The 25,161-nt window shown below is 44.0% G+C and overlaps 1 protein-coding gene across 1 annotated transcript in view; it reads left to right on the top strand.

Moving 5' to 3' along the window:
- The window catches only part of GLI2 (GLI family zinc finger 2), a 199,639-nt gene that overhangs the window by 125,111 nt on the left and 49,367 nt on the right, over positions 1–25,161 (top strand). Inside the window, exon 3 of the mRNA XM_037398606.1 lies at positions 4,613–4,718. Coding sequence (XP_037254503.1) covers positions 4,613–4,718 — 106 coding nt within the window. The remainder of the gene's footprint in view (positions 1–4,612; positions 4,719–25,161) is intronic.

Below are 25,161 nucleotides of genomic sequence, written 5' to 3'. Positions count from 1 at the left end.
TCACATGTGCTTTAGATAAAGCAGCAGGAGCCCGGTACGTATCAGATGGCACAGAGGGTGTGGGGGTTGCTTCTCAGGGTGTCTCTCCAGCCAGTCTTGCTGCAGTACCCCAGTTGCCAGTGGGAACAGAAGACATCCTTTAAGTGCTTTCCCAAGGGCTTTCGGAATTGTTTTTGTCAAAGCAAACTGCAAACGAAACCCGATTCAGCGGCATGGGGTCTGATTTCTTTTCTTCTGCTGCTTTTGGGGTTTTTTTGGTGTTTTGTTTTTTTTTTTTTTGAGCGATCACGTGTGTAGGCTGAAGTGTTTGGAACAGAGAAAGCTTATTTGACCCTTCCTAATTCTTTTTTTGGGGGCTTAAAAAAAGGTGCTGCTGTGAGTGATGTCAAAACGGCTCCTTTGCTTGCTGTACAAACTCATATGTGCAGTCTGTGTTTTTCTTGAAGCACAGGTTTATCTCTGGAGATAATCAAAAGCCTGCATCATCCTCCAAAAATGCCTCTTTCTGATGCCTCCCTCCCTGATTCCTGGGATTTTCGGCAAAGGGACATCCCCTTTAAACCTCCATTTCTTCTTCATATCTTTTCTTTTTGAAGCCAGAGGGTTGGCTGGCCTTTGAATAGAAGAGGATGAGAATACAGCAGTGGGAGGTCCGTGTCTTGCTCATAAACCTTGGCCAGAAAATCAGCTCCAACAAGTGGGGACAGGTAGCAACGTCTTTCCCCTTATCAAACAGCACGGCAGAGCAGACGCATTCCTGCACAAGCAGCGGCTGGGTGCAAGGTGGGGCCTCCCGGCTGAGCCCTGCTGCTCTGCGCTGTGCTTCACCCCAGGAGCTGTGTGCCACGGGCTTGATGAAGAGCCATGTTATTTCTGTACCAAACACCCTGTTTTCCCATTCTCCCTACCCCTTGGGTGCTGCTTTGATGTGTTCTTTGGTTTTCCTTCCTCAGGACCCAGAGAAAATGCTTCTCTGTTGTTCCAGTGCTAGGGGACTTTTGGAGGTGCCATGTCACGGCTCTGCACCCCAGCGTATCGTACCGCATGGCTTGGCATGGCCCAACTTTTTCCTGGGCAAAAGCTTTCCCCAGGCCTTCTGCTAAAACCTGCCTCCCTCTGTGTAAAACAATCATCATTAGTGCTAATTGGGCAGGTTTGGGGTTAAATCTGCAAAGATTGCCTGGGTTTGGTAAATCCTCTGCCACCGCAAAGCAGATAATGCTAAACAAAAGATTGCCTTGATTAGATTAAAGTTGGCAAATTCATTGCCTAATCATCATATTGCCCTTCCTGTGGCTATTCAGGAATACATCACCGTGACTTACTTGAAGTAATTGAATATAATTGTCTTTTTAACTCGTATGTGTAAAACATCCATCTTTGTTAAAGGCATGTGTTGCTGTCCTACTGCCAGCTCACTGTCCTTTTCAGGAGGGGTGGCAACAAGAAGCAGAGCCAGGCTGACATTTATGAATTGGTAGTTGATTGCCTATAAAACCATTCATTATTTCTGACCAAGCACCTGGAAGAGAATAAAAAGGAACAGCACCAGCCACTGGAGCCTGTAGGGTTGGCTGGTGCTGCTGCAGGCAAGGTAGCAGAGGGGGAGCCCTGAAGTGGGACGTTGCAAGGGGATGCCACCAAACACAACCCTTCCCCTCGCCCTCGGCTGCAGCAAAGCACAGAGCATGTGGCGGGGCTGGAAGTCAGTGACAGAGTGAAACAGGCGCCCCAGGCAGAGGCATTGCTGACTGTCCTGTGGTCCAAATAGGATGAAATGCTAAAAACAAACCAGCAGTGCCAGTGGGAGGGAGGAAGAATGTGGAAATTTTTCTCCCATTAATAATCAGAGGTTTGAGGAGGGAGATGTTCACTTCAGATGTGTTTATGCCAACAGATAGCTAGGAAAGGAGGCCAGGCAGCAAACACTGTGTTCTCTTTTTCCCAGCTCTCCTGAGTGGCAGGGAAAGACTCTTTTAGCACAATAATTTCCAATATTATCTCACCAATCAATCATTCAGAAATGCACAGTTACAAAATAAAACATAACTGCCCTGGGTTTTAAGAGATTCATATTGACCTGTTATTCTTAACAGTTTCACCATTATTAGTAAATTTGACTGCTCCAGGGAATGGGCCCAAGGATTAGGGTATCACTCTCTGTATTACTGACACATTACCGTGATGGCCAGCACAGTTTCAGCCCATGTCAGCGCACACTTTCCTGCAGTTTGGGGGCTAACCCTGCCCATTACAGGCAGAGTGGACACCTAGTTTTGGGAGTTCCCAAAACTTCACCTATAGGGATGCCACTAGCTGGGCTGTGTAGGTTGGCCGAAGGAGCGCAGGAGAGTCCCTGCTACTTTGGGTTTATTTGTATGGCATAAATATGGGGTGAGTGCTACAGGAAGCCCAGCCTAGAGGCTCAGGCTGGAGGAGATGTTTGTGCTGTCTGGCATCAGATGTCTGTGCAGGGACAGTTGATTTTTTGACCGTGCTTGGTATGTGATGATGTAAAACCTCTGTGCCCCACTCCCTCTGGTCACCACAGCAGCAGTGGGTTGTAGCTGTGGCCGTAGCCAAGGGACAGCAGTGTCCCCAGGGAGGAAGACAGCAGCTTTAGGTGCCTGCCCATCCTGGCAGCAGTTTGGGCTGAGTGTGGTCTGGGGAGACCAGAGGCTGTAAGGTGCTGCCTGAGCAGGGAATGGGATGTGATGGCTGAACTCTGCTGTATTTCTGACCTGGAAAAACACTGGCTGCCTCTTCAAATAAAGTCTCCTTGCCTTATGGAACAGATCGCCCCTACAAGGGATGGTTAAAGGGTGGATCTTCCTTCTGCTAAAGCAGATCCTAAAGGATGCAAGTTTATTCTCTCCCTGAACTGCTTTTGGGAGAGGAAGGGAGGGGAGCAGAAGGGGGGAAGGCAGTTAACAGTTACCCTACTGTGTCCTGACATTAGGCGAGCTGCAAAAATGCTCCCAGTGTATCAGGTAGTGTGTGGTGCCAGCCCTTCGCTGGAGCACGGAGAGCAAGTCTGCTGCGGAGCCTTAAATACTTTCCACCCCGACTACCTTAGCTTAACGCCTTTCAGCAGAGTTGGCAGGAGGGTTGTTTTTGTGTAGTCTCTCACCTCTCCCAGCAGCCCGGCTGACGTGCCTGTGCCGTGCTGTGCTCAGGGATTGTACGTTGCAATGGGAGTAGGAGCCTCAGATCCTCTTGCTGATATGCCGGGAAAGACATATACGGGGATTTCACACAGGCTTTGCGTGACGGACCCAAAAGGAGCACAGCCTCGCTGGACAGAGTTAGTATAACTCTGTTGCAGCTGGAGTTACAGATGCGAAAGGCTGAATTTTAAGTCTTTCATAGCAAAAGAGTTTGGCGTTTTCTGGAGTTTGCTGAGCATCAGCGAGCGACTTGGCCCAAGCCTTGACACTTTGGTTTTGGATGGTGCTTCCCCACTCTACAGAGAGATGCTACCTGTCACAGAGGCAAGTCACAGTGAAATACTGAGCACAGAGTGGGTTTTGAAGGGCTTACTCAGGAGGTTGGTTTTGTTTTGCTTTTAGTCTCCCGTTACAGAGAATGGCCAAGAAGCCGGAGAGTGAACGGGAAGACCTGCGACAATATTAATTAGTCTTTAATGAAGAAGTTCTGTTTGTAAAGGCAGAGCAAGACCAGCCTTTTATCTTTAAGCCGACTGCTGGTACAAATCTAGAAAGCGGCATAGTTACAGATGTGATGAGCCGTATCAGAGGGCGATTGTACAGTAGTATCGTTATCGAGTCTCTGCTAATTGTACTTCTTTAGCTTCTGTAATTTTAGCATGAAAGGCCCAGGTGGCCAGGCAGTGTTGTCGGGGGTGGCATGGAGAAATAACCTGATGAATTTGCCATCAGCTTGGCTCACTCAAATATTCTCGCTGTTAACTTTTGGGGTCAATAATAAATATTAAAACCTGTCGATTTAATAAGTCAATGTAGGTGTTCTCTGCCTTTTGAGACCACTTTATCTTTCCATCAAAGATGAAACAAGCTTCTCAAATGAATAAAAAATAGGGCCTCAAGTGATTACAAGTGAGAGCAATTTGGGCTCCTCTCTCAGAACCTGGCAGTAGGCACTTTTGAGCCTCTTCTGACTGCCTAGACAGTCTGCATTAGCGCTGCTCTCGCTGTTACATTTTTAGGTAAATATTTCCAACTTGTGCGTACAGACCTTAAGGAAAGGTGTTTGCTGCCACTCCAGGCTTGAGGGACGACGCAGGTCTGGATCCCGCCAGGCTCTGTTGAGTCTGATTTGCGTTGCAAGTCTAGTTTTCCTTGGTGCTTCCTATAATCTCCTCAAGTTCAAAGAGCGCTTAGCTGCTTGTCTTTGTCAAAAACCCTGTTGGAGATCTTTTATGTCGAAGATGTAGGATTTCTCCGCATGACTTTGATTATTTATTCATTCCACTTCTCTGGTGTATGATAGCGCTGATATCATGAAGACCCCTTGTCTTGCACTGCTCTTGCTCTGAAATTCATGGAGATTTAGTGCCTTTGAAATTGTTTTAAAAGGAAAGGAAAAGTTTTTGAAGTCCCTTTTTTTCTTCTTCTTCTATTCCCCTCAACAGTGCCGCAGCACATTTTTCCGGCCTTCCACGCTCCTTTGCCAATTGACATGCGCCACCAGGAAGGACGATACCATTACGAACCTCACTCTATCCACGCTATCCATGGGTAAGTCTTGCATATCCACTCCCGTGCCTTGCTAAAACATCAGTCACCACGGTACGCCGAATCCCGCTGCTAAGGTCCCAGGGACTCACAGCCCTCCTGGCAGGCTGGCCCCACTGGCCACCCTCCACCACACTGTCCCCATCCAGTGGCAATACTGACCTGCCTGGCAGAAATGCTCTACAGCTCTATTAAACCTATAGAAGTGCCGTACAGCAGCAGGATGGGAGTACAGGGCTTCCGTGTTGTTATCTGGCTGACGTCCTGGGGACACACTTGACTTGTGCTTTTGCACCCCTGGTGTTTCTTACATTATGCCATGCTCGGGTCGTTTCTGACACCATCTTGGTGAACACCCAGCACCGATTCCTCCATTTGGAAACCTCATGTACCGTCCCTCCCTGCCCGCCGGTTTGGGGGATGGCAGCAGAAGTCTAATGGGAATTCTGTAATTCAGTTTGATTTTACCAGACAATGGCCAGGACAGGCTGGGTGGTGTTTTCTGCAATGTGGTATAGAGGCAGGTCCTCACGCGGGTGTCTGTGTCTGCTCCGGAGGGGCAGGACCCTGGGTTTTTGTGGTGACCTCCTCGCAAGAGCCCACTTCTCCCCAAGGCAGGTGATGGGAAGTGAGCACAGGCACTGGTCAGAGACTATACCCTGAGAGGGGGGATCATGGTCCATCTCTTCATCTAGGATGTGGCAGCGCAATAGTCCTTGATGCCTTGGAGGATGTTTGTAGGGAGATCTGGTTTCACCTCCTGCAAGCTTTGATCAGGGCAGGGAAAAAGGCCCCAGCAGGGATGTGAGCAGAGGTTGTCATGACCATGCAGGCGGAGGGGTTTCTCCTTGTCCCTGAAATGCACTATCCCCATGGGAGGTGAGGGGCAGCCTGATGGGATTGGTGGTCCCACGGCCGCCCCAAAATCCCTCAACCCATGGCTGTAACACAGGGCTCAGTCATCAGCTGAAGGATGGATCCTAGGGCACTTGGTGTGGGGAAACTTGTAAGGGACGGAAACAATTTGCAAGAGCAAGGGAAGAACAAATAGGGCTCATCACTTAAAAAACTCTCATTGGAAACCCCAAAGCCCCATTGTGGTCTCGCCATCCAGCCAGGGTCAGCGCTCACCTGGCTTTGCAGGGGCTGTTTGTAGAGCTGTGCTTTTTCTGGCTGGGTGTGAGCCGGGGAACAGTCCCCGGGAGGCAAGTAACGCAGACGGCGGCAGCCAGGAGATATGTGGAGTCCCACAGCTACCAGGGCTTTATTCCGCTTCCAAAATGCTGCAGGAAAAAAATGATAGGGCATTCCCCTGGATCCTACCAGAAGACAAATCATTGTCTTTTTGGCTGGCAGTCAGTTTGACTGGATGTTTAAAGGGGCAGAGCAGCTCCTTCCATGCTGTGTGCAAAGGGGAAAAGACAGAGCAGATTGCTAGCATGGGAATGGGGTGGGGGGCTAAGGGGGGCTGTATGAAATAGTTCTGGTCCTGTGTGCAAGTACATATGAAAACTGTAGAAAAAAGACAGATTAATAAAAAAAACCAAACAAACAAAAAACCAAACATACTGGGAGATAGTTAAGAAGCCAGAGCTTTGGCTAACAAAGCACACACTGACTTCTGAAAGGGGCAATATTCAAGGCAGTGGTTAGAAGAGAGGACTGGCAGATGCTCGGACATTTGGCACAGATTGTGTGCCCTGCTCAAAGTTGCCCTTCACTCCTCATGAGAAGGATTGGGTGCACTGCATGTGCCCTGGGGCTCCACAGCAGTTTCTTTGGTGGGACCACGAAGCCGGATGTTCTGCTGGTGCTATGTGCCTGTGAATCATATCCTCTAGTGACAGGAGCCAGTATTTTATCATATTGGGGTTGTCCAACTAATCAACCTTGGCCAAGTGTATAGTGCTGGCAGATCAGGTTTCACTTCATCTGTGCCAATATTAATAATCCACAGTCTTAGCAGTGACCACATTTGTATGTCAGAAGACCAAGAGTGTCCTGCTTAGTGTTTGGGTAGAGTTGTGGGCAAATACCTATTGCCTTTCTTCCTTGGAATCCTTCACCTTCCCAGCAGCACCTCTCATAAAAATGACTTGTGAGGTACTGGAGAGAAAACTTGGTTGCCGGTCTTAGAAAAGGAAACGCAGTCGTCTTTGAATCTACCTGGGCATTGCACTGAAGGCTGCCTCTGTGGCTGGTGAAGAACCAAAGCTGAGCAGCCAACTGCTTCTTGGCTGTGGGTTTTTTTTAGGACCAAGGGAATGCCACTTCTGTTTGGCTCATGTCCAAGTATCCTGGACTATGGCACAACCACACTGGGAAAATTCTTACCAGCTGTGGAGTTAGTCTCCCAACCAGTTTTTCTCTTTCAATCTTACCTGCAAACATTGTAACCTCATCTTCTGCCCTTTCTTCCTCTAGTTTTTGTTCTGCTTCTGTCTTCTCTCCTCCAGTCTCTGTGCTGGAGGTGATAGCATAGTGCTCACGTCCTCTACTGGAGGATTTCCAATGTGAAATCATCCAGAACATCATGGTGGTAAAGCTGGACTAGAACGTACTTAGTGGTTGTGTGGCTTTTGCTCAATAGCATGGGTGGACTCCGCAGGCACAGTTGAGCCTCTAGAAATTTGTACTCTATCCTGATGGTTCAGAAATCCATCTTGTTTAAAGTACAACTCAAAAAAAAAAAAAAAAAAAAAAAGGCATGTGCATATTTTCACTCCAGAAAATTACGGCAAATGTTTGGAAGAAAAAATCTGTCACTGAGTTTTGGCTTTATGATGAATGTGATCAGAGCCTGACAGAGAGCCCCCAATTCATCAAGCCCATATTCTAGCTGTCTGCTGTCTTGCTGGTACCAAATTTATCTAATTACATGAACATTGCACAGCAAATTAAGTGTAGTCTCATTTGTTGCTAACTATGGGGTCTTATTATCTGCCTGCTGCATTATGTCAAAGGTTTGTTTCCTGATTGCTCGATGTGACATAGCAGCACATTCCCCTTCATCACTGTTTGCATTTGGCCTAATGAGAACATACGTTATTTTATCCTGACTGGAGGGAACTCATCTGTAAGGCTCTCTTGAGCAGGACCACCTATGGGACCTTTTTCTTGAGAATATGAAAGGGAGTATGGAAAACTCCAGTAATAAAAGATCCACATGACAAGACAGAGGCCTGAAAGATTTGTTGTATATCTGCTCACTGTTCTCAGTCTCCATATCTCAGTGATTTCCTTGTTAAGCAGCATGACAAATAATTTTCAGGACATGAGTCTTATTCCAAACCACTGAGCATTTATTATATGCATAAATATATAATCCAGAAGCAGGTCACGTTGGTATTTCCCTGAAGTATACTTCTAGAGGGTTTTTTTCCGTGTTTCTCTAGGCATTAGGACAACTCACTTTTCTGTACAAACTCTGTTGTTTTTACTTATTTGGTGATACTCTTTTTGGACATGTTTCATTTTTTGACCTTTTTTTTTTTTTTGACATTACAAAAAATTAGACAGAATTACAATGCTTGCTTGGCTTGATTGGTCTAGCAAAATGAAGTATCTCATTCAGATCATCCTTGAGTGCTGTGCAGTGCAAACCAACAGGAATACTGTGGACTTAAAGTATCATCCTGGATTCTGATGCTCGTGAGCTTGTGGTTATATGGAGGATGGGGAGAAAGGCAGGACTGGAGCCCGGTGGACACTGCAAAAGGATTTAATGCAGAATGGAGTAAAACTGAATATGGGATGAAATCTATTCCAGGAGTATAGAATTAGGGCAGAATGAATAAATGAAGTTGTATTGGTACATATAAATTCTATGAGGTACCACTTCCACAAAGCAACATTTTTAGCACTAAGGTTGCAAACTACAGCACTCAGGAGCTAAGAAATGACAGAAAAATAAATCTGGAGATTCTGACTCATTTTGCATACCATTGTGATAATGCATTAAATTACAGAGCCACATACTCCTTTTCTTTGGCACCCTCGCCTCTTGCACTGCACAGGATGGTCCAGGCTCAGTGGAAGAGCAGTGGTGGGCATTATATGCATTTTCTGCATGCAGCTTTTATTGATTTGTTAGAATTTCACTCTGCACCATTGGTTGTAGGAAGAAGATCAGCATTACTGGAGCAATAGTCATCAGCCAGGGTGTTTCAGCAGGTTCAAAGCTGAACCAAGAATAGGTCCTTTTCTAACAAAGGGGGTATTTTGTATTTTAGCAGGCTTCTTCACAAAAGCTTTCTCTGCTGGGGCTTGTTCGATGCAATAACTCCATCTGCTCTAAACCAAGGCGATTTTCAGTGTCAGCTTTGCAGGATCAAGCCCTTGCCTAGAGAGCAAAGCCGCTGGCAGGTATGGCAGGTGGTTACTGACAGCTCCCTTCCACTCCCCACTTTAGGTGTGCTTAGCTACTCTCAACTATTTTTTTTCTAAGGCACAACAAAAATAACTAAAAACTCCTTAGCTCAGCTTAAAAGTCCCTGCCAATGCAAGAGCCTTCAGGGCTAACCCTTGTAAACAGCATGCCTAGGCTTGACTCAGCAAGAAGCGTTTTAACAGTAGCTCCAAAACTGTGGTTAAAACCCATCAGGCATTACGCAGTGTAACAAACAAAAGCAGCCTTGTTTTTCTACCGACATCCTGGTGGTGTTTCAGGATGCAGTTTTGACATTATTTATTAACAAAATATTGTTGTTGCTATTCTGCCCACACATAAAGATAGTAAAAAAAACCCCAACACCCAAGCTGATGGTCACAAATTCCATGGCTTTCATAAGGACTGAATTTTCCCAAAGACCTAAACGTAGAGAAGACTCCATCTCCATAATAATATGGAGTTGCCCTTAATTTCCCTCTGGTAGGGATTTTATCTGGTTTAATCATGTATCTTCCTCCATTTCCCTGAGATCTGAATATATTACAGATTTTCCCTGATATTCAGCCTACACTTTTTTTCTTTATCTGATCATATTGCCCCTCCTTGTTGAAGTTTGTTTTCTTTCTACTGTGCTAAAAATTACAGAATACCTCTTCAGGACCAGTTCCAATGTGCCTGAGCTGTTTAGGCAAAGTAATTCCAGGCGGGCAAGGTGGCTGTTGAACTTTTCATTATAGAAAGACTGTGTCATGCATGTTTACAAATTTGCCACATTTAATGTTGAACCTAAGATTTTCTGTGTTGGATATCTGTTTCAGGCTGGTTTTCTTTTTCATTTGTTGTTTTTGTGAGATTCAGCCAAGGGAGGCCAAGTAGGGTTAAGGGAAAATATGTTGTTTAGCCATATAAAAAATAATCATCATCATCTTATAATTGTGCTTTGAGAAACGCCAGTGTCTCTTGCTTTAGAGCTGGAATTTGCTATTGTCACAGATGTGCCTTTTGCTGTTCCTATTTAAAAAAAAAAAATGACACACAACAACTCCCCCAGTTTTGTTGGATAGAAATCCTTTGAAAAATCTCACTTGGAACACACTCAGTGAAGGGGTGTCAGAGTTTTGCAGTGAGATTATCTGAGTGCCCCGTGGCCCTGACTGTGCTCCAGCAGAGCCCGGCCAGCGCTTCCCTGCCACTGCTCCCCACTTTCTGCCAGGGCCTCTTGGTCGTCCCCTCCGGCCAGGGAGATTCGTGACCACAGCGGATAGCGGAGGGGAGCTGGTTGCTTCGCATGCTCCTGGAGCTGCCTTTGTGCATTATCAGGCATGTGTAAAGTGCCGTTGGCTAACCTCCGTGGGCTACGGCTCCCATGAGGCTGCAGCTGTGATCCCATCAGGTGGTTTAGGATGGGACCCCAGGTAATGGTTGTTCCTGCAGCAAGGACGCCGCTTGGTTGAGCCACAGAATGTACACACTAATAAAACCTGTGTGTTTTCATATTTACTTTGCTACCGGAGTAGAAAATCTTTGGCAGGTCGTGATTGATGGTACTGTGCTGCTTTGGAGATAGAGCTAGCTCCCTCCGGAGTCAAAGCAAACAGCTGCTCAGAGAGGCCTTCTTATGTGTTTTGCAAAGTTTTACGACTTTCACCAAATAGATACATTGCTCATTTGGGAAACAGGTTTGGGGGCTCCCACATCCAATTTATTCTGTGCCCTTCTTTCCCACATGCTTCTTTTATTTATTTAAGAAAATAAGAATGTGTGAGTACGCGATGGTTTGCAGAGGCTGGTCTCCTCCAGAAGGCTGGTTCAAACCTCTGCCTGGTCTGTAATTAGCAGGAGTGTGTTGCTTTTAGGTGGCTCTTTGGTAACCTACAGGAGGTGATGTGGGGAACTATCAATACCGATCTCACTGTAAAACTACCAGGGCTAATACTTGATGGTCACTTGATCCGTCTCTGGGAGACCATAGATTAAATACTGGGCTGCTGCTGTCCTGTTTTGAGAGCTGGAAAAATGACTTTAATTCCATCTGTGCTTTAGTTTTCCCATTGCTAAAATGCTGCTACAGTAATACTCACCTTCCTGATGTTTTGAGAGCTAAGAAAAGTCAAGTGGTCTGTGATTCGTTGAGCTCCCCAGAAGGGGCTTGTGTCAGGCATCAGGAAAGAGGTACACAGCGCTACCTACCTGTGCGAAAGACTGAGAAGGTATACACTTAACATCTTCTGACCTCGGGGGGAGGACAGACTGATCAGGTCTTCAAAAAATGGGGCAGACGTAATCCAAAACACTCATCAGGGCTAGAATGTTTCTATAGGTTTTTCCAATCTGATAAAATAATCTGTAAAAAAACCCACAACACCCAAGCAACCAAACACAAAACCCCACAGCTTTCTCTTTTGAATCTTTTTAACAAATTTCAAGCATTTTCCATTATGAGAGAGATTTGCACATCTATGCTATTCCTTAAATTGAAGATAGTTTCATCATGTGTGTTTAGTTAAATAGCCTTCAGCATACTTTGAAAAACTGAAACCTGAAGTCCAGAGGGACGTGAAGGTGCATAGTTTCAGAGTCATTAAACTATGTAGCAAGACAGAGATTGGACATGGAAACATTTGGGTTGGATCTTCAGTTGCTGGATGCCAGTGGCTTCGCACTGGAGTGAGGGGCCTCGGTGAGCTCAGATAGAGTCATGCCTGTTAGCACCTAGTGAAGATCTGGGCCACCAAGTTGCTGGTGCTGTGACACCACAACTTACTGAATGAAAAACTGCAGCTCTAATTTAGCCTAATGACCACCAGAAGGGTAAAAACAGCTAGGAGATTTTAGTATCGAGAACAAGAGCCTGATCTCTGAGGTCTTTTATGTAAACCTCTGGCTTGTGTTCGTTTAATATGATGTCACTCTGTAATCCACCATTGCTTTTAAATGTCATTCTCAGAGCTTCATGTCAGCACGTTTTAAGTGATAATCCCTTTGCTTACCTCACTTTATAGTAGATTAAAAGTGACTTCATGCTTCCACCTTATCCGCTGTTAAGCTTGTTCTTTAGGAAAAATTTATTTGATCTCTATTCTCTCGCTGCTTTCTAAAGAGTTTCTAAACAGAGAGTGTGGCTCTTTCAGAGGCCATCTCAACGGTGTTGCCCATTTTGCATTGCTTTCAGCATCCTGTGAAAGTGGATGAACATTCAGTGCCAGTCTCCTGTCCTTTTCAACTCCAGTATTACAAATTTGTTCCTCAAGTTTTCTCTCGTCTAAATGTGGAGCATCACTCCTCCTGGCCTCTCCTTTTTCTTAATCCTAAATAAATCCCCTCTCTAGTTGGTGTTTCACCTCTCACTAGTTTCTTACAGTCAGGAGGACAAGAAATGATGAGACCTGTTGCAGAGTTTTGCACCTCTGTAGCACTTTGTCCTGTACAGCACAGGGGTGTGTAGGTTCCCCCTTTCTGGTCCTGTATCTCCTGGTTGAACTTGAGTAAAAGTTCGACTGTATCCTGTAGTAAATCCTTTCTCAGTGTAAAAAGCTCTCCATGCAGTTCACCTTCTTAGACCACTTATTTTTCTCCCCCTGTATTTCACCCTTCTGCTCCTAGCACACCTCCTTGTGTAACACATCCCTCCAGATACTTGCTGCATGTTGCCATATCCTCCCTCCCTACACTAATGAACTGCCCAGGCTGCAGCCCGCAGCATATACTCAAATATCAGTCTGCTCTGTCTCCTCATTTTCACTGTGTTTCTCTGAAATCCTTCCAGTGTGGAGATAAATGGACAAAACCCATCCATCCCATTGGCTTATAAAATGAAGCCTGTGGCACATCACTTTTCAGGTGCTGGTTAATCTGGGTTCCCAGCTACCAGTGGCCACGGGAAGCAAATAACACAAGGTGCCGAGAGATAAAAACTAATGGCAGAAATGCTGGCTGGTGATACTGGAAGAAAAATGTAGGATTTTTAATGTCTGTACAGAGCGGAAATTTTCAAATCTCATCCAAAAGTTCCCCCCACGCAACAAAGAGCAGAGAAGTCAATTTACCCTGGAAGGATGAAGGACTGAGTCAACTCTGCTGGGATTAGAACATGTGGTTCAAGGGATCCTAGGTATTTCGGGTCTGATTCTCGGACCACCCAGATGGCTGGGGGGAAAGGAAAAAAAAAAAAAAACTAATAAAAAAAGGACCCTATTTGGCAGAACTGTGGATCTGGATACCCTGCCTGCAGCTAACACCATGCACACACATCTGCACAAACGGACAGGCAGAGCCGAGTGCTGTTACTCTGGCAAATCTCAGATCTGCAGAGCGCTCCTGCGGGAACGTGTGCGTTTAAGTGGGCTTTCTAGATCCCTGGCTTTGACATTAAACCACGTATGTATGTTTTTCTTCTGTGTGCCAGACCGTTTTGAGAATTTGTGATTTTACACAATTTTCTGCCTTGGAGGCTTTTCGCGCCTGTTCTTTTATGTCTCGCCGTTGATATTAAATAGACAACTAACAGAGCTAAAATTTAGAGCATTACTCAAGGGTCAAATTTTAAAAAGTGCCTGTATGATTTCAGATTGTAAAACCCACTGTATTGGGTCTGGCTAATAACATTACTTTGCAAGTGGGTGTTGTGGATTTCAAAATAATGTTGACCCTTAGGGTGGGCTTGTCAAGTGTTGGTAATGCAAAGGCACAGTGGATTTTTCCAATATCCTGGATCCCAGTTAATGCCTAACTCTCCCAACCTTCATTGACACTCGGGACTCCAAAGCCAACCCTAGTAAATGAGGTAAGTACCTAAAAATTAAGAAAATGTTTGGAATGGAGTTAAAAAGCACAAACTTGTTAATGAGGTGCCTTGTGCATGCTTGGAGTCCAGTATACACAGCCAGGTCATACAGCTCCTGCAGGACTGGTGGGGGAATTTTCTGCCCTGTCTCCTCTCCTTTGCAGGAGCATGCACACAGCAAACCTGGTGGGAGGATGTGCTATGGAAAAAGTATATTCAGGGTTTAGTTGATATCAGTTGGCCAGACTCCACTTCAACAGCAAGTTTACTGCATTCCCTGCACTCAGCTTATTGGCACGTATGGGGTTAGGTTCGGATATAACTGATTGTGGTAGCTGGTAGTGAAACTAGATTATGAGCCTTTTGATGATTTTTTTAAGCTGATACTTGTGGGGGTGGGGTACACACACCTGACAGCATGGCAGGAAGCTGGGAGGTAGGAGATATCCTTTTCTACCCCCTGGGCAGCAGCAGGACTGTACCATGGTCTCCCCGCTGCTGAGTACCTGCTGTTAGATTAAATGTGAGTTAGGCTCCACCACCACCTTGTGCCTTTTCTTCAAGTTCACGGTGTGGCAGTATTTCTTTTGTACAGCAGAGGTATTTCTTCTAGCACAACTCATTTTACGTGTCTCATACCTCTCCCTACCCCTCACACACATACCCAAGCCACTTGTAACAGCACGTGGGTGCAGTCAGGCATGCCTGAAAAGATATTAGGGTTGTATGAAATGCAGTCACATTGAGCTTTTTGAGTTTAAGTCGCTCTAAGAAATAAATGTGTGTTCCTAAATCCTGTAAGGGCCTTTGAAATATTTCCTTTCGATCCCAGTGAAAGCATCCTAGAGAACAATTTGTTTTATTCCTCCTCTTGCCCCTTCACAAGAGGCTTTCCTAGCTTGGATCTGGAGCTACTTACGTGGCTTTTGATTTGCAAACCAGCAGCTGGACAATGGTACCTGCTGATAAATGCTTCATCTGAAAGCTTCTTAAGATCCCACAGGATAACCACACATCCCAAATTACCACTGGTAGAGGAAAGACTACCAGAGTGTGGTTAATACATTAAAAACAGGAATTTTTTAAGCTTACAGTTGTATTAGGGTGATGTTCTTACATGCATATTCTTGTTTGTGACTATTTGACTATTTGTCTTCACTGAGTTAAAACACTTGATTTCATATGCTGTATTTCATCCCAACACAAGTGCAGTACAGTATTTTACAAGAGAAAACTGCATTGTAGATGGCAAAAAAGCAGGGTGTAGAAAGATAGGGTGATGAAGAAATTAATGCATTCAGTCATCTAATCAGTAAATGTAAGGAAGATTAATCTAATGGGGATTAGCAAAGAAGGATAAGAGATATTTGTAGAAGATATTTGAAAAGAAATTACGAGCTTGTGAGGCAGAGAGACATGCAGAAAGTGAACTAGGCTGTGGAACTGCTTTTAAGTCTCTCCCTATTCAGGAAAACACCGAAGTATATGCTTAATTAGAAGTACCTGCTTAGGTCCGTTGGCTTCAGGGGAACTCAAATGCATGTTCACATACTGTCCTGGAGTGAGGTGTTCTTCTGAAGATGCCATAAAATAGAAATGTTTACTAAGTCCCACTTGTATATTCCTGCTGTAAAAATAGTTTGTAGTAGAGATTTTTCTTGTACCAATGTGGACTTGGCAGTTGACTTCAGACTTGTTATGGTAATGGATTATTTGCTGGTATTATCATGAAGGACTCCAGTTATGTTTCTTTAGATAATTTTGGCAAAGTAGAAGTCAAGACCTAATGAAGGGAGACTAGAGCTCTGTGGTTACTTCCCCATAATGTTGCTGTGAGTCCAGCATCATCATAGAGATCCCAGAAGCGATGTCAAACAGGCCAGCCTGGAGGAGCCTAGCTGCAGTGGTACCATGAGGACTAAATGTCCCAGTGTTTGCTTTCTTGGAAGAGCAAGTTTTCAAGGAATTAACTGTGTGTGAGGTGCTGCTTTGAGGAACTGATCACCACTCAGGTCAGACAGTGTGGTGGTCCTGTTTGTTTGAAGAGACCCTCAAGGAGCCAATGACTAGACTTATCCACTATTTCATTCATGAAAACAATGTCAAAATGAGAAATAAGGGCATTCTGCTTCCTCCCCTAATCTGAAATATCATCTTGAATTGGAAATGAAACAGTTTTTTAAAAAAACCTTACATGCCTCAAAAACATGATTTTTGATGTTTTCAGTTCTTTGGAAGAACTAAAATGAGATCTTTGCTGCTGTTTTACCCCAATTGGGAGGCACCCATTTTGTGATGGTGTCTTGTGGGGGTCAGTGTACAGCATGAGAAGTTATCATATGGTAGGGACCAGGTCAGGGTGAAGAACTATTTTCTGTAACCAGTGGGAAGGATTTTGCAGTCAGTTCCCAGGGGAGAAATCAGATAAAAGTTTTTTCCAGCTTTTTCCCTTTTTTCCTAGACGTCCAGCCCAAGTGTTTCTCTGTAAGAAGTAATACCAGGAACTGATGAAAACTGAGGTATCTGCAGAGTTCTATCCAGTACTTTTGAATGCTTAAATAGTTATTACCTGTTCATACATTATTTCCAGTAAAAGTCTCTAAACAGAGAAATGATCACAGTGAAATCAGTGTCGGCAAACTCCAAACCACTTTATTAACTTGAAAACACAGAAGACTTCCAAAGTTGAAATAATTTTCTAACCATCTTTGGAAAAGAAATTGTACGTGCACACATAACCAAACCAATTTTCAGGTTAGGTCAGGAAAGTTCAAATCCTCCCTCAGGGCGGACAGCAATGAGATGACCACAGTGTAAGAGACTAAGATGGAATTGAGCCAGGGTAGATATTTTACAACCCATGTCTTTTTAAGAGTCCCACAGGACCTTTACTGAGGACAAATGCAGTGGACTTTTGAGCTTTAGCAGATAGGAATGACGGCCGCTCCGATTACTTACCAGAGCATTGTCACGTGGCGTTGCCTAATAAGTCAGAGGGAAAAGCACTCTCCCACCAACACCACTTCCTCCGTGTCCTGGGATTTTCTTTGCAAGTCATCTGTTCAAGGCTTGGCTAGGTCTTGACCTCTCTTGGCATGTGAGATCTAAACCTGGTATGACTCCAGACTTCCCTCAACCACGTCTGGCTTGAATCCTGTCAGTGCCCAGATGAGTGTTACCACAAGAATAAGAAACTCTTCAAAGGTTGGTTGGTTGGTTTGTTTGTTTGTTTGTGTGTTTTTTTAAAAGCCAGCTCCTGCCAAATGTGAAGAAGGTAGGAGCGCTGTGAGCTGTAACTTCTTTCCCTTCAAGTCCTGATGTGCTGCAGGACCTCAGGATCCTATCAGCCTGGTTTCTCCGTGTTCAAGCTCTGCAGAGCAGGGTTTGCATTTCTGGTGAATTATGTGACGGTTTCTGATAAGGACAGATGATGAGCAGAGACTTGGACTTGGTTTATGCACAGATGTCACATTGCTTCAGGTATGTCACACTGGTGCAGCAGCATATTGGGTGAGGGACCTTTCCCAGGGTGACTCAGTGAGTAAATGTCACCAACTGAGGGACAGAAAATTCCTCGAGCTGCCTTGCACTGAAGAGCAGATCATGCTTCCTCCAAAATCTTGCACTAGATGCAGTGGTTTCTTATCCCTTCATTTGGTTTTTGACTATGTTGCCAAACTGGCCTTTATCCAGACTCTGGTTCTGTGATTGATTTCATTGCTTTGCCTTTCATAAACCCAACCCCAACCGTACCAGCTCTGTGTTCATGGGTGACTTTTCTTCCAGGCAGGGCAATTTTGAGGTTCACACATTCACCAGCAAAATGGCTGTGATCTGTGAACTTCCAGTTCAGTAAGGATTTGTGCATATGTGTGTTGGGGGGTGGGGGTGTGTAGTCTTCCCTACTACCCAGTTCAAGCTCTCAATCTAATCTCCTCTTCCTGTTAGCATCCTCAATGGGTGAAAGCTAGGCTGAAAGGTAATCTCCTTGCCTACAGTGCATCATGGTCTGCACCCCGCCTGATTGCATTTGAGTTTCAAATGAAAGAGCCTCTGGAGTCCAGGAGCAAATCTTCAATTAAAGTGAAGCTGGAGACTTTTAGAAGCTGTTCCTGAAGGCTGAAGGTAGAAGATAGAGATGGTGCAGCCAGGGAATCTGGCATTGTTGGGAGTGTCACAAGAGCTTGACAAATATGCTGGTAAAAACCAGGGTACAATAGCATGAGCTGCATATTTTCATTTTTGGCTTTTGAGCTACTTCATAGAAGAGCAGAGTGAGAGCTTTCAAGTGGGACTTGTGTAATTAAAAGTTTATCTCCCACCCCCAGGTCTTTACAACTCTTCTTGAACTTGCTCTGTCCCTCAGATACTCTATGACTGAGCTTGGAAAATGGTCTGTGCATTCCTGTACCTTTTATAATTGGCTAGGAAGTCTTTTATAGCAGGCGTGAATGGTTGTATTAATCCTTACAGCATTCATGAGTACCAAATGTGTACTGCAGTGCTGGGTAGGAGTAATTATTTTGCCATTACATTATGAACAGCTTTAAAACTTGCACTGTAATATGATGTGCATAAAGGGAATTGTTAATATTAGAAGTTCAGTTCTGGATAGGTGAATTTCCTTGGTTACTAATAACGCTATAGGTTATTTAAACCATAAGACATTTTGAAAATCCACTTCATTTTCACCTGTTAAGTCCTTTGCTTATTTTAACAAATCAAGCAGCAGATACAACTAAAAAACCCCCACAGACATGCAAAGTGAAGGACCTTAAGTCCTATTTTCAAATTAAACTTCAAAACAGAAGTATTTACGCATCAAAATTCTATCAGCAGCTAATCCGACAGTGAATGCATGTAGGAGCTTATACTCCACTGAAATCCACTTTGGTTGCAAAAAATGCTTGAAGGTGCAGAAAGATGACTGATGGGACTTTCAAAAGCTGCTACCACATAGAAAACTTCACTACTGGGATTTCAGTGTAGCTTTGATTTCCAGGGCTGGTTTGTCCATCACTGTGTTGTCTAAACAGGTAAAATAACCCACTGCACCTGAGCAGTTCTGTTTCCTCATTCCCAGACCACAGTACAATGGCCCTGTGTTTGCCTTCTCCAAAACTGGAATGAAATATTCAAATAAAATTTTGTGCTGAATTATTAAAGCCATTGCAAATGTTTTCATAAAATTTGAGTATGTTTAATATCCCTTCTCCTGAATTTTAAATAGAATGAATACTTGGTGACTTAATTATCCAGCAATATCTCTTTTTTAGATTTTTACCTTATATTAATAAAATGAGTGTATTTACATAGTTCCAACCTAAGCACATCTCATTTTACTGACTAAGTGCATCATTTAAAGGGCACACATTGTTAACACCTTCTGGCTCGCCTGAGATTTTACATCATGCTACACACTGAATCCCATAGGGAACTTTATCCAATGCAAAAAATAAATAATTCTCTCTATCCTCCCTGACAAAATGTTTTAGAAAATCCTCACAACTCTCTGGTCATTTTAAACTGTCCCCAAAACATACCTGCTTTCACTGAGGTTATATTCAGACTATTTGGAGTATCACCTCAGACAGACTTTGGCTGCTGTTGTGGAAAGCGATGGCTGTAATGTGTGAGTTGAGCACCTGCAGCTGGCCATGCAGGGACAGCAGCCGCCTCTTCCTTGGCTCTGCATCCTTTGGGGGCTTGGCAGAGTGTGCAGAAATGGGGCTGGAGGTCTTATCCCTCTCTTCACTTAGATAAAAAAGCATAAGCTGGTGTTTGGTGATGTGCAAGAAGGGTGTTTATTGAGGTTCGTGGAGTGATGAGGAACCTCCTGCTTCTGCTCCTGGTCCAGCAGTATGGACCGTCACCAGAAGCGTGAGCTTGAGGAGGATGTCTGGGCGGCCTTTGCTAGCACCGATGCTGTAAAAATCCCCTTGTTTTTCAGGCATCACCCAAACCCAGCTGCGATTCCCTGGAAAGGAGAGGGTAGGGAGTGGCTGTGCCTCTGCTGTTGCTGCATTTAGGAGAGAAACAGCTTCAGTGTCTTGGCATCAACCTGGAACTTTTGGGAATTAGTTGTGACATCTAAGATTGGGTTGGGGTCATTTAAGGCTCAACTGAGGACTGTAGATACTGAATTTCCTACCTTTACCCAGCTGAGCTCAGTGCCCAGTTTCTACTTGAGCCGAAGGAAGGTTTGGGGCATCTACAATAGGTGCAGGGCACCAAGCAGGCAGAAAGGCAGCCAGGAGTGGTGGCCAGGGGAAGCAAGGCCACGGCACAGCTGTGACGGTGGAGGTCACTGGTGAGTGGTGGCATGATGATGAGCTGTGCTATGCTCAGACCTCCTCTCCTGCCAGGCTGGTAAGCACCAGAGCTGCTGGACCCCAGCATAACCATGGTGGATATTCAAAGGCAGGCTCTTCGGCCTCAAAAGGCCATGTGCGCATGTGCATTGCTCTCCAGCTAAGACAACAACGACTCTTTGAAATGTTTTTCTGCATTTGCATTTACAAAAGCTGGATAAGCCGTTTTTTTTTTAAAAAAAAAAAAATCTGATAAGTAGCAGGCAATTGAATTAACCACTGTTGACTGTATTGCTGTCTTAACAAACTCCATCTGTATGGTCTCCCTTTGTAGACACAATTTTATAACTTAATTTCCCTACCAAAACATCAGTGTTTACTTAGTAAGAAATCTGTTCTTTGTCAGCTTAAAACAGTGATTTCTTTATTACCACTCTGCACAAGGAATGACAGCACAGAGTTGGCACTGGAGCAAGTCTGGTTGAGTCTACAACGTTGTAATGGAAACAGGGTGAACCGAGGGTCAAGTATAATAGGATTTGTATACAGAAATGTGTCTGCATAAGGAATAGCTGCATGAGATAAGAGAATGAAAGATGAGGCCGGCAGGTCTCCCTCTGCATGGCAGTGGGAGGGAAGTGTCACTGTACGTATATGGCACTGCTGACATGGGAGACGGGGTTACCTCTGTGCTGGCATAGCAGAGATGCCTAAATCGCACGTGTGTGCTCCAGTGCTAGCTGACATCGGTGGGTGGTGGATGGATCGGGGCAGTGGTCGGTGATTACTGTGCGAATGTCTCATATGTAAGTTTTATTGATTTTAGGAAGCATAGGATCAATGAGGGGTTTTCAAGCTATTATAGTCTGTGGCTTCCCTAAATATTTTCCAGCAGGGCTGTCAAACATCATATAGCGAATTTGGTCCAAATAACAAGAGGCTTGCAGGGGTGTTTTCCTGCCTTTCACAGCACCTGAAAGATTTTTTTGTGATTCCCAAGGGTTTTGCAAACCACAGGTTGAAAAGCACTAGTGTAAACTTTCAGTGATAAACAGCTGGGGAACACCAAATTCCTACTCCTTCCTTAATAACCAAGTTATGTTTTCCTGTATCATTGGAAAATTGGAAGAATAGGAGAGCTGCTGTAGAGAATGACACCAATGGATCTGGAGCAAAAGAGTTTTGGAAAGAAGGCTTTTTGGGTGATACGTGGATGACGAGATATAAACCACCTCATCCTTTCTTACCATGAGCTGATGATTTTGGGCAGGGGGCAGCATCCTGGCTCCTTTGAAGCTGAAGCTGTGCAGTGCAATGAGCAGTGCTGGAGGTTTACCATAGGGCTGGGCTTCTGTTTATTGCATTTAGTTTCTCCTGCTATAGAGCTTTTGTCAGTCTTAAGCTGCAGGCTAGAGCTGGTAGAGAAACGACAGCTGTTTATCACAGTCAGTTGAAGAGAGATTCTGCTTTCTCTGAATTACTTGTGTTCATCTTTTCCCTATGGAAAATTAACTCCCAGCTAAAAGTTGTCCAGATTTTAAACACATCCACGTTTCATGCTGGTTCACTTTATCTCTAATAACAAAACAAAAAAGAAAAAAAAAAGTGATAGGTTAAAAATAGGAAATTAAAATTAAGAGCTAACTTATTGTTAATTCTCTTATTTCGTACAGAAAACTCCAGACACTTCCAAGGGAAAAGCTTGTTTGGAGTAAAAAGGGTTTTTTTCTCTGCAGTCATATCACTGAAAAACTTTTACCTAGTTCTGCTCTTCACTATATAATTGCTTGCTTTTCAGCATGCTTGTAGCAAAGGAAAGGATGGTTAGATCAGCCAGCCTGCTGGATCAGATCTTACATTACATCTTGAGTTCTTTGAGTGCCATTAGCATTTCCTTTTAGAAGTGAAGAAATATTGACAGTTTGGTAGGTTATCTCACATTTTACTGCACGTTAGGGCACTTCAAAGTCTTTATGCAGTGATGGGAACTGTCATGAAGTAGATGTGAAAAGGGCCTTTGGTCCAACTAAACCTGTCAGCAAGAAGATTTAGGGCAGATGGTTATTATTAGAAATCAATGTATTTATTATATATTGTTCAGGAATATTTCCCTTTGGAGGTTACTGTGAGTGCTGTTGCTGTTTAAAATGTGTCATATGCCAGTAAAATTAATTCCTGCAGAAAACCCAGGGAGCCCCAACCAAAAGCTTTGCTATTACAGGAGTGTACGTCTTTTACTCCTTTGTGCTGTGATGCACAGAGGCAGGTACACAGGCAGCATGCTAGCAGTATACCTGGCGTGTGTGAGATGTGTTTCTGTGCCGCTATCACAATCACCGCTACGTACAGAGCTCCTCTGAATGCTGTGTCTACCAAGGCTTTGTAGAGATCTGTGCTGTACATACTCCTGTTTCATTTTATACCTCTTTGTAAACCTTGGTTTTCTGGTTACTTCCAGTTGGTTACAAAACCTTACTGTTGCTTAGAGAAAGCGCAACATCTTTCTAAAGCCTGAACACCGACGGTTTTCCTTTGTACTTCAGAAAAGAGAAGTACGACATATAATTTTTATAATTAGTTGGGTGTAGTTTTTCCGTCCTTGATGCCTTGTTTAGTTTTAGGATCTAAGTTACAGGACCTTGGATTATGGGAAGAGGACATTCCCAATAGAAAAGGAGCATATTAGCAGCAACATTAATGTTGGAAGTGACTGTCCTAGAACAAAGATTCATTTTCCATTCACCCCATGATTTACAGCACATTCCAACCAAGTGATTTGGCTACGGTCTTCTGGCATAACATTGTTTGCCCTTTCCCTGACATTTTGCATATAAAGAAAAGTTATGAGCTTCTTGGGCATTCAAGGTACCAGGAAATGCAAGAGTCTACCTAATTTGTTAACATGAAATTATAGATGTCAGACATAGTCTCTGTTAGTTAACGTTGGTTAGAGTAATGCTGCAGCCAGTTGATTGTATTACAGTCATGATGAAGAGGAATGGTCCTTTTTTGCTTTTCTGGGATATGACGGGTATAGAGCCAAGGCAGATTTAAAGTGTAATGAATGAATAAGCATTTTCTATAGTTTGCCTGACTCTTCCATGAGCACCACTGCTGTGGTGTTCTGCCACTCACTTTCCCTCTACACAACAGGTTATTGCTGGCATAACATGGAAAGGGACTTTTCAGAAGTACTATAGAAATGGTCTTTTAAATGTTAAACCCTTCTGTAGCACTTGAATGTTATTTCCTTTTCAGGGAGAAAAGCCCCCACCCAAAAGCAGCATGGCCAGAAGACGCTAGGCGGGGATCAAAAATTCAGATTTCCTCCCCGCACACATGCACTTCCCATTTGTTTTCTCAAGCCCAGTGTCTTCACAGCTACAAGCAAAGTATTCACTTGAAAGTGCTAATATCCTCAACATGTGTCCCAAGGGAAATCAATCAGATGCACAGAAACGGCTGGTTCACATCTGACACTTCTTTCCAACACCCATTTCCCACATGCCCTCACCAGTGCTGAATACTCTTAGATCTCCCTCAGCTTCCTGCTTAGCTCTGCCATCAGGACCTGGTCCGTATCTACACCTCTCCCCATCTTGTTCCCCATCCCACCCGTTCCCACCTTGCTTGCTCCCCCCACACCCATCATGCCGCTGCCCAGCCCTCATCCCCGCCCCGCTCTGCACCCGCAGCATTTTGATACCCCAGCTCTCAAGTTTTGTGACTACTGGAATCAAGCTGACATGCCTGGTGGTTTCAGCCTGAAGTTCACATGCCTCCAGGTTTGCATCGCTCCTTCGGTCTGTCGCTGAACTACTGTCATTGGCTCTTGCACTTTTATCCATGCTTGCTTTCATGCCTTTTCTTTCACTCTCCTTCCATCTTTCTCCCTCAGCTACCTTCCTTGAAGTTCTCCTTCTTAAAATATGCTTCTTCTCTGAAGGCTTTCATCATTAATCTCTCAAGAAACTATCTTAGAGACTCATCTGCTGTGCTTTGATTTATTCATTGTGGGGGTTTTGTGGCGGGTATCTCACAAGAACTGAGCTGGTCATCCTTCTACCTCCATCCCTAAAGGAAGGCTTGTGTGAAAAGGTGGGCTTTCAGAACTTAAATTAAAAGATCATGTAAGTAAGATAATTGGATAAAAAAAGGATATTAGGATCTGAAACAGAATGTTTACTTCCTTTGATGTGCTTTGGGAACATATGTCTGCACAGTGGGCTGTGTGGCTGATTAAGTATAAAACAACCCAAGAAAAAATCACCACTATTAAGCTTAAATCAAAGATCTCTCCTCAAGACACTAATTTGATTTGGGTTTGAAGGTCCTGTATCAACTCTAATTTCTACCTTTGATGTCTTGCTTCTTTATGTGTTGTATAATGGAGGGCAACCTTGCCTATTAAAAATTTGCATTTTTCTTCCATTTTAAAAGCAAATATTGATATTGTTGTTGTTATTGTGTTGCAGCTGTGCCTAGAAGTGTCAGCCAAAACTAGACCTGCATTGTGGTAAATGCAGCACATAAATGCAATAACAGATCATCTGTAGTTTGGAAAGTTTCTAATTTGAGAATCGATTCCTGTACTCACGCTCCCAGCTTTGCTCCCTCCAGATGTTGCCCTAGCTAAGGCTGATGCTAAGGCTTAACCTGTGAGCTTAAGAACATTGTTAACTTCTGGTTCAATTTAGGTGAAAAAAAAAGTTTCAAGCTCTAAACTAAAATATGTTGTATTTCATAGATAATAATAATACTCATGTTGGAATTAAATCTTTTGTTCTTCTTAGTTATAGATATTTTAGATTCAGGATTGAAGTCAGGTAAGTTTTCAAATGGAATGGTCTTTTGAAAGGAAAAATGAAAGATGTTTATCTTTTTTTCCCTCCCACTTTTGAAATAAAAAAAATCCTTTTTCTTACCTGAAGCAAATATATTAAATCGACTTGATATGCTAGA

This window comes from Falco rusticolus, chromosome 8, assembly GCF_015220075.1.
Source record: "Falco rusticolus isolate bFalRus1 chromosome 8, bFalRus1.pri, whole genome shotgun sequence".
NCBI lineage: Eukaryota > Metazoa > Chordata > Aves > Falconiformes > Falconidae > Falco > Falco rusticolus.
Note: the sequence above shows the minus strand (reverse complement) of the source record. Positions and strands in the feature narration are given on the sequence as shown.